This window comes from Leopardus geoffroyi, chromosome D3 (genome assembly GCF_018350155.1).
Source record: "Leopardus geoffroyi isolate Oge1 chromosome D3, O.geoffroyi_Oge1_pat1.0, whole genome shotgun sequence".
In the NCBI taxonomy this organism is placed as follows: Eukaryota; Metazoa; Chordata; class Mammalia; order Carnivora; family Felidae; genus Leopardus; species Leopardus geoffroyi.
In genome coordinates this window covers 80,506,993-80,521,666 of record NC_059339.1, presented here as the reverse complement: position 1 = coordinate 80,521,666, position 14,674 = coordinate 80,506,993, and the positions used below count along the sequence as shown (strand labels likewise).

General features: G+C 41.2%; 1 protein-coding gene across 1 annotated transcript in view; it reads right to left on the bottom strand.

Moving 5' to 3' along the window:
• Nucleotides 1–14,674, bottom strand: part of PHLPP1 (PH domain and leucine rich repeat protein phosphatase 1) — a 214,557-nt gene that overhangs the window by 52,832 nt on the left and 147,051 nt on the right. The window contains 2 exon segments of the mRNA XM_045458800.1: nucleotides 2,626–2,856; nucleotides 3,682–3,828. Coding sequence (XP_045314756.1) covers nucleotides 2,626–2,856; nucleotides 3,682–3,828 — 378 coding nt within the window.

The window sequence follows — 14,674 nt, the reverse complement described above, 5'->3', positions numbered from 1 at the left end:
GGCAAAATGTGATTAAAATTTCCTTTCAATAATCCCCTCAGCTAACACAGCCATTTTATTTATTTCATAAACATTCACTGAGATTTACTTTGTGTAGATAGGTAGTGTGAAACAGCATCATATTCTAGTTCCTGTTTGCTGCTCATTAAATAGGACCTTGAACAAGTCACTTTATAATTCTGGTTAAGCCTAATTCTAATCTGTAAAACGGGGATTGCACCTTACTTGTCCTACGAGGCAGCTGAGAAAGTCAAATGAATGTATGTGCCCATAGTTTGCAAACAGTGAAAGGTATGGTGGTGATTAGCATGGTGACCTATGGCTTGTGTCACTACGAGATGAATAAAACAAGGTGTTTGTCAAGAGATTTAGTACTTGAGCGAGGAAAATCATATGCTTTAAAATACAAAGACTATAAGTATGTGATGAGTGCCATAACCTTCGCATGAAACACACAGAATGGTCAGAAAAGATGCAACCCAGGATGAAGCACCTCATCCGAATGGCAAGGGGAGGCAGAATTTCACAGATGTAAGTGGGCAAAGAAAGCAGTGCATGAGTTAGGGCAGAATGGCCTCTGGACTGAAGAGAAGAGCGAGACAGGGAGAACTCCACACATGAGTGCGGGAGAGCAGGACATTCGAGAGGCTGCAAGGACGGGTTAGTCAATTAAAGTACCAACCAAGGGCTAACACTGGCTAACAAGGATAAAGCACAGCAGTGCTGCTTGGTTATCTGTGGTGAAGGAGCTCTGTTCTAGACACTTTTTTCAAGTTCATTTATTTTGAGGGAGAGAATGCAGGCAAGAGTGAGCAGGGGAGGGGCAGAGAGAGGCCTGGAGGAAAGCAGTTACCTAGGCACAACCGTTCAACATTTAGAGGGTCCCGTGTCTGCTTCCGGTATTTATTTATTTATTTATTTATTTAAATTTTTTTTTTTTTCAACGTTTATTTATTTTTGGGACAGAGAGAGACAGAGCATGAACGGGGGAGGGGCAGAGAGAGAGGGAGACACAGAATCGGAAACAGGCTCCAGGCTCTGAGCCATCAGCCCAGAGCCTGACGCGGGGCTCGAACTCACGGACCGCGAGATCGTGACCTGGCTGAAGTCGGACGCTTAACCGACTGCGCCACCCAGGCGCCCCTGCTTCCGGTATTTAAACATCCTGTAACCGATCTCATCTAAAAAGATCCAATTAGAACTAGAAATCTAGGTGGCTCAATTTAAAAGGGCTTAAATTCTTTAAGACCGAAAGTTTTCTAAGTCTAAGTGACTCAGAGACAAATAATGTTGACAATTTAGAAAGAAAGTTAACAAGACAAAGTGTTCAGTGTCTCCTCCTGTCAATTCGAGAAAGTTCTCAAGTTCAGATCCAGGATTACCATTTGTCCTCCTTCAATGAAGAACCGGTTCGCAAACTGCTAACCAACACTTCCCCAGGTGCAACAGGCTTGATTTCTTTAGTCTGAGGAAAGGGAAAAGGAAGCCATTCTTTGAGGGACTGGAAGAAACGGTTTCCAAGGTCAGACCGTATGAAGGAAGAAAAGGACCAAAGATGATGCTTCTTTACACTGACAAAAATCGACAGGTCTGAGTGAGGGCCTAGGGTTATCAACACAGAGGAAAGTGGGGAGTAAGGTGAGGAAAGAAACACCCTTGACAAATGAGGAGTCGTGAAGACGCCAAGAATGATAGCTGAGTGCCACGAGGAGGAAGGCGTCCTCAATCAGGTATGATAACAACACATAAGACATTGGGAGTAGGAGGCATTTAACTCAATTCCTTCCCAAACCCTACGATTTAGCTTCTGTTACTAACTATACTTTAGAGATGAGAACACAGCTGCCCAGAGACATTAAGTATCTTGCCCAAGATCTATCACGATGACTATGTGGTCATCGACCTCTGGACAACGGGGAGATTAGTTTGGCTGAAAAAAGTATCAAATTGGGCAAATTAGTATGAGACCTCTAAGCCTGATATGCTGCTTTACAGGAACTCAGTCCCATGACAGGCTTTTGTTTTTCCTTAATAAAGAGAAATTTAGAATAGATCCCTCCTTGTATACCGGTTCTTTGTATATTAGACACTAAAACTGATCCTCACGTACTAAAGGACGATTGAATCTTTAATGTGGCAAGGACCGTGCTGGTGGGTTTTGGTTGGAGTTGTGCACGATCAGGATTCAAAATGCAGGTTCCTTGCTCTTGCAAGGGGTGAGAGTGGAGGTTCTAGTCAAACTGGGGCCTCACGAGGGATTATAAGTTTTATATTTTTGTAAAGAACAATAAACTAAGGGCAGAGCCACCTGGACAGAAAAATGGGAAATTAAAATAAATAAGTTAAACAAATTAATTTAATGAATACATTATATTACATTAGGGAAGTCAAGGAAGGAAAAAAAAAAAATAAGGAGATGCTCAATGGTATTAGCTGTCTCTCGCCACAGAAAAGGAGGACAAAGAGAAAAAACATCCACTTTGCTCTCCGTGACAGGGTCTTCATTCACCAGAAACTGCAACCAACCAACCAGCTTGCTTGAGAATGTCACCCCAACAGCTCTGACCCGCTCCCAGATCTAAGCCAGCTACTTATAAATAGGATAGATTTCTTGAAATTAGTTACCTCAGATCCACATGTTTAATGTGAGGCATTCTTCTTAAAGCCTGTAGCCGCAGGGTTTCCATACAGTTTCCAGACATACAAAGTTTATCCACAGCAGTCAATTTCTCCAAAACCTCTGGAATGTCAGTGAATTCATTAAAAGAAAGACCAAGATAACTAAGCTGGTGCATGTTCTCCAACTCAGGAGGAAGGGCCTGGAGAAAGTTTCCATCCAACAAAAATGTCTGTAGGCTGTGAAAGAAAACAGAATAAGGAAGAGAACGTGTAAATTTTACATGTTTATTATCAACATACCAGTTCCACAGGTATAGATCATATTATTAGAAAAAGAAAATGAACTAGATCTTTTGCAAAATGCATAAGGGCAGCGCCTGAGGTAGTAATATACCAGACAGAAAAGATCAGAGATAAGTATCTTAATCTTTTATTGAAAACCAAAATATGACCAATCTCCCTAACCTGGACAGGCACAAATAGGAACAACGTGAGCGACATGCAGTGCGAATCAGCCCAAATACCCATCTTTCGTTGTTATTTTAAATTCTTAGAACTCAACAGAAGTCAGAAAAAGAGAAAGTAAGCCCTTGTCCCATGGGTAGGCACACTCATCTGTGGGGCTCTTCAGTTCTAAACAAGGATATTTTAATATTTTACGACTCTAAAGAGTGTAAAAGCTAAGACATGAACTCTGCCCAACACCCTGCTCTCTGGATTTGGGGTCAAGACTTACACGCCCAACATAACAGGTTGGCTAATCTCACGTGCTGCAGCTCGATGCAGCTTCCCGGGGGTTTCCGAGGGATACAGTGTGGTGGGGCTTAAAGGACGCACTTGTGTAGGGGTGCCTGGGTGGCTCGGTCAGTTGAGCGTCCGACTTTAGCTCAGGTCATGATCTCGTGGTTCATGAGTTCAAGCCCCACAACAGGCTCTGTGCTGACAGCTCAGAGCTGGAGCCTGCTTCGGATTCTGTGTCTCCCTCTCTCTCTGCCCCTCCCCTGCTCATGCTCTGTGTCTCTCTCAAAAATAAAGATTAAAAAAGAAAAAAGAAGTACACACTTGTGCATAACTCGGACGGCTGCTGGGACTGCTCGAAGGGCGTTGCAGGACACATTCAACTCAGTCAGGGTTGGAATACTGCAGACAGCTAATGGGAATTCCCCTAAGTGATTATTGGAAAGGTTAAGACTCTTCAACTTGGTGAACCTATCACAACGAAACAAAAGGAAAGAAAAGACAAATGTCACAGATGCATAACGTCACATCATTTTAGCACAGGTCATCTAATCCAATTCAACGGAGGAGGAAACATGCCCTCAGAGGTCAAGTGCACAGCAGAGCTGAGTGTACCTCTTCAGACTCTAAGGCCAGTGTTCCACCTAAAATATATACATTATATTTAAAAACAAATTTGGGGCGCCTGGGTGGCTCAGGTGGTTAAGTGTCTGACTTTGGCTCAGGTCATGATCTCGCGGTTGGTGGGTTCGAGCCCCACGTCGGGCTCTGTGCTGACAGCTAGGAGCCTGCAGCCTGCTTCCGATTCTGTGTCTCCCTCTCTCTCTGCCCCTCCCCTGCTTGTGCTCTGTCTCTCTGAAAAATAAATAAACATTAAAACAAAACCCAAAATAAAAACAAACTCGTCAGTCTAGAATGAGACTGAATGCGTGAAGAGGTGAGTTCTGCTGGAGTAAGTTTTCTAGCTCTTCCTGGGCCAGCTTCATTAACACACCAGTAAGTGATGATGGAGAGAGGGAAGGGATTTGCAGTCTTGCCTTTCTTAAGTTGTGTTATCCCACACAAGCAAAAAACCTTTCCATTTGACTTCTCCCCAAATACACACCTGCAAGAAAAAATTAATTTATCGAAACTACACACTCTCTCGGGAAACCTAGTTCCATAGTTCCCAATTTAAGGACCAATTGCCATTCTTCAATCTCAGGCCAACGCTGGATACTGCTAACCACACACCCCTTCCTGAAAAGCCCTTCTCATTTCACTTGCAGGACATTTTCCTCACCCGGTCTCTTCCAACACTCTCCAAATCCTTCCTCCTGGGTTGCCTTTTTTCTTCTTCTTCATCTCCTCTTCCCCACCCCAAGGGTAAATAGTGCTCACAGAGCTGTTGTCAGTTTCTTCCCTCTCTCTACCTTGCCCTCCTCAGAAATCATTTCACCGCTCTGGGAGGAGCTCTCTCTAACCTACCAGAGCCACCTCCTGTCTCCTGAGCTACCCTGCCACATTTCCAGTGGAAACTCAACTGCCTGTCTGTCTCCCAGACCAGCACTTCTCCTATTCCATTTTTGTGAATGGCTCTTTCATTTTCTCAATTGTCCAAGCAATTAAAGAACTCATCTTTAAGTTTTAACTTGTCCGTGTTTGAAACCTGTTGGCCCATTTTTTTATTTGAGATGGGAATCAGATTAGTTATTGCAATTATGCCGATTACTCATAAAACCACCCAAGACTAAATATGGGGCAGCACGTACAATGCCTAGAACAGACACACACATCTTAAAAATAAATCCAATTCAATCCAATCAGCATTTTAAGGAAATTGTCATGTGACTTATCTGCTGAATTCTATGATAAAAAATACTAAGCTTTGTCTTAAGTAGCAACATAAAGTTTATTCTAAACAGAAAAGTGACACAGGGCCTCTTTGACAGGTTAAAAGTGTTACGTTGATTTTTCTTTTATAATAGCTGTTTCCTTAAACGGCAGAGTATAGACCTGATAGTATGTCAGTTAAAAAAAAAAAAAAAAAAAACTTATCCTCTATTCTGATTAAATTATCCATGATCTATACTCTACAAGCTAGAATCACAGGTTCTATTGTTCTTAGTTCAGAGGTTCTCAATGGCTGGAGGACCCTGGAAGAGGGCCCTGAGACCCTTTCAAGAGATTCCCAAGGTCAGAAGTACCTTATAACAATACTAAGACGCTACTTGTCTTTTGCCATTCTCCTTTTCCAGTGGAGATTTCCAGATGGTACAGGTCTTTGTGATAGCGCACCTGACCGGATGCAGAAACAGGAGAATCCAACGATCTTCTATTAAGCTAGACATTAAAATATTTACAAAAATATAACACAATGACACTCTTCTACCTTTTTTCCCCTAAAACAGTTACTTTTCATAAAAAACACGTATGTTAACAAGAATGGGTTTATTATTTTTCTAAAGAATATATATTATCTCTCAGTTTAAGTTTGTAATGTTGTAAATATCAGTAGATTTAATCCACATAAATAAAAACTCTTCAATTTTTGAGAGGGTAAAGGAGTCTTAAATTATGGTTGCCAGATAAAATACAGAACACCCAGTTAAATAAGAACTTCTGATCAATAAGTGTTTAGTGTCACGTATGCCCCAAATATTTCACAGGGCATACTTATACTCAAAAATAAATAAATAAATAAATAAATAAATAAATAAATAAATAAATAAATTAATAAATAAAATTAAAAAATTGTTGTTGTTGTTTTTCTGACATTCAAATTTAACTGGGGTGCCTTTTTTTTCCCCCCCTTCTAAATCTGCCAACTCTATCCTGAAATAGATGAAAGTGCTGTTCTAGTCCAAACAAAAACAGTATCCTACTTTCTAGATATGATTCCTCATTTGGTAGAACTGGCCACAGTTTAAAAATACACATGCAATTAAACTGAACCTAAAAAAAAAAAAAGTCCCTCTAGGAAGGAAAAAGACCCACTAGACATTATCCAACACAATGGAGTACAAAGGCTTTTCAGAAAGTAGGCATGAAGTGATTACAGTTCCAGTACTTATGACTTGGAAAAGTATTAGTCAATAACACGGGGGGAAGGGTGGGGAGGTATATTCATCTTTACAAACAAATTTACTAGAACCACAGCACTTCTAACAACAAAGGAAAGCAGCAGTGAGTTGAATGAGTACAAGGCAGTTGACAAGCTTAAATGGAAAAAGAGAGAAACAAAAATAAAAAACTCTTAACAAGTACCCTCCATAGTCTTAGGTATATATATTTGCATTTCAAAATTGGTGCCAGCTCTAACTACAAAGTGCAATTCTTCTTTGCATCAATTCAATGATAAAAACGACCAGACCTCATGATAAAGAGAACCGCCCTCAGTCCCGGGGACCAAGGGTGCACCACCCCCCCCCAGCCCCAGAACAAGGAGTCTCCACATCCAATAAAACAGCAATAGTAATAGGTGACCACTGAGCACCTGAAATGGCTGGTCCCAGTGGAGATGTTCTCCAAGTATAAATACACTGAAAAGAACATAAACTAGTTATTAATTTTTAGAACAGATAGTAATTTTGAAATACTAGATTAGATAACATTATTAAAATTAATTTCAGGGAGGCTAGGTGGCTCAGTTAAGCTTCCGACTTCAGCTCAGGTCATGATCTCATGATTCACGAGTTCGAGCCCCGCGTCAGCCTCTGTGCTGACAGCTCAGAATGTGTGGAATCCCAAGGGGTCTGAGGATTCTAAACTTGAATCTACGCTTGCAAGTCTGTTAAGGTAGGAGGAGAGAGCATATTTTATTTAACAGTTTATTAGCTTGATTATAATAAATATTTACATATATGGGATGGGCCTCCATTTATACTCTCGCCCTAGACCTGTACATTTTAAGCACCGATTGTGATTTCCAAATATCTTAAATTTCTTTCCTTCCTTCTTATCACATTCCCCACATCCCTCATACTACTCTTGCTGCCGCCCATCCCCCAAATTCTTCCCAGAAAAGAACACAGTGTCCAGCAGACTTGTTTAGCAAACAAAGTGTGTATTGTTTCTGAGAACTCAAGTTCTTGATCCGAACACATTAAAATTCATTTGTTTTGGAAACTCTAACCCTTACTCTCCTTAGAGTTCCACTTTTTCTTTATAGATGTGGAAGGCAGTCAGACTACAGGCATCTGCCAATCCAAGAACCCCTTCAGAGAAAGATAAGAAGGCCCACCTAGAATTTACTTCTCTTAGGTCTTAAAACAGGGAAGAGACACCTAGAGGCAATGTTTAAGTTAAAAGAGAGAGAAATCAAAATGGGGAGTGGATGACCTTTCCTCCCTTTACCTTCATTCAAAGAGAATGTAGAAGAGGGATCAAGGTGACAACATAGTGTTAGGGAAGAAAAGACTAGAAAATCTCTATGTCTCCTACAAAATAAGATTTTTAGCTCTGTTATCAATTATCAAATGTGCATAGACCCAGATTTAAAAAAAACAGGCTAGTTTTGGAAAGATACATACTTGGCAAAATACTTTAAATAATTTCATTTTAAAACTATTATCATTCTTAAACCTTAAAATTAAATCCTTAAAATGAAATCACATTATATCCATGCAGGTATACAGATATTTTCTCAAAGCTGTTCAATATAGGTATGCAGAGGAGAATCAGAACATGACAAATTTAAGGTTAATAAAAATTGGGACGCCTGGGTGGCTCAGTTAGTTGAGCATCCATCCGACTCTTGGTTTCTGCTCAGGTCATGATCTCCTGATTCGTGAGTCTGAGCCCTGCATTGGGCTCTGTGTTGACAGCATGGAGCCTGCTCGGGATTTTCTCTCTCTCCTCTCTCTCTCTCTCTCTCTCTCTCTCTCTCCTGCTCTCGCTCTCTCTCTCTCTCTCTGCCCCTCCCCTGCTTGCACTCTCACTCTCTCAAAATAAATAAAGATTTTTAAAAGATTAATAAAAATTACTTTAATAATGATTGTAAAAACTATAGTGTGGTTGGTTTAGCAGTTAATGAGGAATGATTTTTCTTGATATTTTAGAAACTAAAGGACAAGAAACTCTGTAGTTTGTTTTTTAAACACATCTGTTATATATATGTAACATACACACACACACACACACACACACACACACACACACAGTATATACACATACACAGTGCTGAGGCTACACAAAGTTACTTAGAGTGGATGTATCTTCTTCATGTCTCAGTTATCTAAAGTGAGACTAGAGGGGCCTCTGAGGTCATTTTCCCTCGTTTCCACACTGACAAAGAAAGTAGGCTCAGAGAAATCAGGTAAGTATCACATACAACCTGAATACACTGCCTTTCAACATCAGCGCTACTACTTTTCATCTCTCTTGTTCTCCTTTTATCACATCTTATTAGAGACTTTAATACAAATAGACATCAATTACTAATAATTCTAAGTCACAGGTCAAAGAGTGGTCTCAGACCAGAGTATGGAACACACTCCTTTTTCGGCCTCGCATCTCCCACTGAGGGTAGCATTGTCGGTAATGGAGGACATGGTTATTTTGAACACCATGTGCCATTCCACTGAAACCAGTTCGGACACAGCCCAGGGCTCACAACTACCCAACAACCGCAAAGACTGACTTCACTCTGCAGAGCAAGCAATCTGCTTTATGGAAAGAGCTATAACTCATGTCCATCTGTTCTATAATAGAGCTCAAAGTAGGGGGAAAAAATCAAGTTACCATTTATCCTGAGTCTAGTAAAGAGTAATTTTAGTTAATTCTTAAAGTCAGAGGTACAGGATTATAATACTACATTTAGCTAATGGCAATGGGCATTGTGGGCTTTTAGAACTCAGGTCTTACTTCACCCAGAGTTCCAAGGTACACTTTTGTTTTTTAGTACTGAGTGTCACAGAAAAGTATAATCAACAAAATACACTTGATCATCTACACACACGGAAAGCTTTAATTCTGCTCGCAGAGAAAAACGGAAGTCCCTTTCAAACACGTATCCTAAAGGCCATATAACAAAGTGCAAGAGGCACCCGGCTGGCTCAGTTGGAAGAGCGTGGGACTCTCGATCCCAGGGTGTTGCGTTCAAGCCCCATGGTGGGTGTAGAGATTACTAAAAATAAATAAATAAAACAAACTTAAAAAAAGGGTGGGGGCCTTGAAATGATGGAAGGTCACGCGTGGAAAGATGGAAGAATGCAGCCGACACTATCACTGCTCTGCCAAACTGATGATATTTTTTTAAAACAAAATTTCTTTTTGCCATTTATTCATCTTTGAGAGAGAGAGAGAGAGAGAGAGACAGAGCATGAGCAGGGGAGGAGGGGGCAGAGGGAGAGAGGGAGACACAGGATCCAAAGCAGGCTCCAGGCTCTGAGCTGTCAGCAAAGAGCCCAACGCGGGGCTCGAACTCAAGAACTGCAGGATCACGACCCGAGCCTTCGAAGTCAGACGCTGAACCCACCGAGCCGCCCAGGTGCCCCGTGGTGATACTTCTTTCGTTTGCATCTCCTTGTGCGTTTACATTATAAAACCAAAAGTACAGTAACCAATGATCCTGTATCTAGACACAAAACGCGCTTTGCCATCAAGGGGTTTCATATATTAATGTTGCTGATTTTTCCTTGCTGTCTTCCATTTCACACCGTAACTAACCAACAGCACAACGGGACAGCACCCGTCGTGACACTGCTCCCAAGGGAACTGTGGTGACTGCTCGCCTCGCCTCCACCTTCATCCAGACGGCAGCATGATGCGTTGGTCTACACTCAGCCTGAAGTGATTTTTTTCCTCAGTCACCAACATTTCCAGATACAGAATCTTACAAGCTGCTCCCTCAAACAAATGATTTCTCTCCACCAAAGGGAAGGGTGCTTAGTTTCAACTGAAAGGTTAAAAAGTACCACAACCACTTCCCTTCCCTTTGTTAGATAGATACGCAGGCCTTGAAAACAGATTGACCACAGCTCTGTAAGCTTATGTCATTTTGGCTTCTGACAAGCTACCAGGGAGCAACCGCTCCTTGCAAATTAAGTGGAGCCACGTTTTCCAAGGGCAGGAAGGAAAAAGCAAGTGTTGCACGATATCTAAGTTGAGAACAATAAACAAATACAAACGCTGCCAATTTTTACATCCCTCCCCCTCCTGAAACAGCATGATGCCTATTTGGAGGCATAATAATTAGCTTTAGATCCACCTAAATCTTAGTGATTTTCTTCTCAGGAACTAAGGATATATTGGGAAGTTTTGACCATAAGATAAAATCACAGTACAGAGGAAGTACTCCTGTTTTAAAACATATTCCAACTGTGCTTAACTAGGAGGCACGCACTGCACTCATGAAGAGGAAACCATACTTGTTTCGCTCAATGATTCTAACAGAGAAAAATCAATATTATTTTCTGGAGTTACTATTCACTACAAGTGGGTCAATTAGAAAAAAGGTTCCCTGGTGACTGGATTTCCGTTTCATGGTAACAGTCCATGTTTAGCTCGTTTTTTTCCCTGTGGGGGAACATGCTAATACACTTTGGAAATGATTAGGCTCCGATATTAAGTAATGAAGGACGCGCTTGAGAGCTGGAGTCGTGAGCCTCGCCCTGGGCTTGTCTCCTGCTTTCCATTAATTACGAAAAGTAGGCTCCCTAATGGCTCGGAGTACGGGACCTGGGGGTGGGGGGGTGGGGGTTGCCAGTCCCTCAGCGCTCTGGAATACTCACTAGATGAGCTTGTAAGATGGTTGCTTTTATTTGACTACCAAAATAACACATGATCATTTTAACAAGTCGAACTAGAGAAGCATACAAAAGAACACACTGGCAGTCTCTCCTACTTCCTTCCAAATCCCATGCCCCGGAGATAACCAGGGTCAAGTTTGGTACACACGCTTCCAAAGCTTTTCCTCCTCATAAAACACATACATGAATAGGAAGTAACCTCCCTCCCTATTTTTTGAATGGGATAACACCACACGCATTTTTTCCGGGACTTGTTTTCTCATCTTTACAAATCATCTTTTTGAGACAGTCAAGTCTCACTCTTCTGACAGAGTAGGAGTGCTCCAGTTTTTGTTTCTTTGTTTTTGTTTTGCTGTTAGGAAAAATTCAGCATTTCCACTTGTGCTTCAGTGCCTTCATTTTGCAGTATTTATGGGTGCCCAATGACTTATCCACAATTCTGAAATCCAACAGGCTCTGAAAATTCAAAACTCGTTCTCGGATTCACGTGGTGACAAAAGCCGACCTGCGTGAATATTCGGGCAGGAATGTGTTCTCTTTAGAAACATCAAGGTGTCTGTTTCTGGAGTCCCAACCCGACTGGAGGTTTCGTATAATAGGTAATATATGTGCCACATTACCTTCAATGATCTGAAACTCCCTGAAATCCGAAACACAAATGGCCTCAAGAGTTTGGGGTAAGGGGTTGTAAACCTGTATTTCTAAAAGTGTAACCGATGGGTCCGGGGGTAGGTAACATCTAGATTGTGATAGGTACTGGAAAATGACCAGACGGCTGAAGAAACGCGTACCCCCAACCTACCACGTGGGAGAGGGCTTCCCTCCATGCTGCCTCCGCTAGCGTTTAACATTAGCACCCTCTCCTGTTGCTAACCTGAGGGGCAAACAGGGGTGTCAGGCCCCTCCAACTTGTATTTCTCAGAGGAGTTTATCTTTCTGTGAGGTTCATCTGCTTTGAAATACGCTTTCACATCCTTTGCCCGTTTTTCCGTTGGGTCACTAGTCTTTAACTTGTCAGTTTGCAGGGGGTCCCTGAGTACTAACTGCCACGCGGAGTGTCATGTTCGTCACACGACACTCCCAGCCTTCTGTTTCATTTCCCCCCACTCCGTTGATGACGACGTGAGCCATTCACTAATTTTCAGTTTTTATTTGCTCAAACTTGGCCAACTTTTCCTTGATGGAGTCCTTGCTTGAGAAGGTCCTCTTACCCCACCCCAAAGTGGTATAAAAGTTCTCTGATATTTCCCAATTTTATGTTGTACATTTAGATCTTTACCTCACCTTACATTTATTTTTACATGTAATGTTTGGTAGGGGGTCTAACATTTTTTTGTCCAGTAGCTAAGTATGCCAATATCATTTACTAAATAAATCACCCTCTTCAATATTCATTCAACTTAAATAAATTTCAAAGTGAACAAAAAGAGAAAGCCTCTTCCTGTTCAAACAAAAGAGCCAAAGAGAAAAGCTTAGGTAAAAACAAGTTACATTTACTTTTTGTATCTCCTTCTTTTCTCCCAAGAGAATTTATAAAATCAAATGCCTGCTTTGTTGTTCTTCTTAAGAGCCCACCTTGTAGTCTGGAATGCATAAAATGCTTCAATTGAACAGTTCATTTGACAGAGTAACTTTTCTCTTTCCTCTATAGAAGGACAAATCTTGGAAAGAATATCAAAGTACTTTTAACAAAAATGTGTACCGAATGCACTTTCTCTCAAGAAGCATTAGTTAAGGCAGCGAGTGCGAGAGACGTCAGTCAGCAACTTCTTAATTTATCTTCCATGGACTTTAAATTCCGACTCCTTTAGAGCAGAACTTTACTGTTGATGAACTTCGTCCTACAGCCATGTTTTAATATTTTTGCCCTAATCCAGGTACGACATAGGGCAACCAGTGCTGTCCTATTTATGTGAGAAAGCAAAACAATTTGCAAAAGACTTCAAAGGCTCCCTTTCCTGGAGACAGAAGGAAAGAAAGAATATCTTTTGCCCCATGTTCCTCTCGGATTTGTCTGTGGCTGCAGTAGCATGAGAAACATTTGAGTCACTGGGCCTGCTTCAGAAGTGCTGGCAACACCTACTCTTCAGAAAGCATGACTCAGCTCGTTTGAGCCCTCACACCCGCAAACTCTTCTGCCCTGGAATTGAACTCTCACTGGTGACTTCTCCGCTTCTTAGTGCAGTGACTTTTCCTGTTGTCCCTACCGAGTCACTGGACTCAGACCCAGTGAGTACCTGCCAGGCTTTCCTGGGAGGTTCAGCACACTTACAAATGTACAAATGCTAAGGTGCACACATCCAGCTTCTCAACACTTGAGCCAAAATAAACAGAAACCATCCCATCTTAATCCTAATCACCATAAATGACTCTCAGTTCAAGCTAAACAGGCTTATCACCTTTTCATATGATCAGAAAACAAACACATGCATATCCTGGATAAAAATGAAAATTTACAGCCACAAAAGTATTTGGGCAAAATTTTCTTAAGAATTGCCACAGAATAAGTATACTAAAGCTACAACTCACAGACATAGTTTTTCCAAAACAATAATCGAGGAAATAGAGAACACTCTGTGTTGGCAACAATTACATTGAACATATTGCTATCATGGCAAATTAAAGCATTCCCTAAAGAGAGACATTGCTATTTTAATCCTCCTTTAAAATAATCTGGGGTGCCTGAGTGGCTCAGTCAGTTAAGCGTCCTACTTCAGCTCAGGTCGTGATCTCATGGTTCGCGGGTTCGAGCCCTGTGTTGGGCTCTGTGCTGACAGCTCAGAGCCTGGAGCCTGCTTCGGATTCTGCGTCTCCCTCTTGCTCTCTCTGTCCTTACCCAGCTTCCCCCCCTTCCCCCCACAAATCAACAAACATTAAAATAATTATAAAATAATTCAAACAGGAGGCACTTATTGGTTACTTACTTCGTGCCAGACCTAGGCTAAGTTAACCTACGTAGTCAACAAGACAGAGCTCCTACCCACAGGCAGGGTGGGGGAGACGTGCAAGTGAAGGTTCCCATGAGTCAAGTACATTATCTAGGAAACCACTCCAAATCACAGGACAGTAATCATGCGGAAATAGCAGTCACTAGATCTACAGTAATCTACAGTAACCCTACACTAACTAAATTCTTGAAAACTGTGAGTCACAAGCAGCATAAGTCTGTCACTTTCTGTTTCTTTCATAAACTGGTGATATAATCACCGAAAACACAAACAAGAGGTAAGTTATTATGTTACAGTTAAACACACCTTTCCTATGAAATAATTTCTTTATTCAACATTTTGTTCATTTTCTTACTAACAGATCTGCCCACAGCCAATTCAACTGCAACATTATTCAAGAGATGTTTAATATTAAGCACTATCAAGTAGGACAAAGAACAAAAAGCGTAAAACTATTTCTGCAAAAAGCAGAAAACATCTCTATTTCCACTTCTCAGAAGAAAGACAAAGAGAAGATCTACACAGTATACTTGGATAAAATCCCAGCTGAGTCATACAAGATACATAAAAATGAAAACCAGATAGCATCTCTATCAAAGATATCAGATTATCAAAGGAGAAAGTAAACATAAGCTAAGG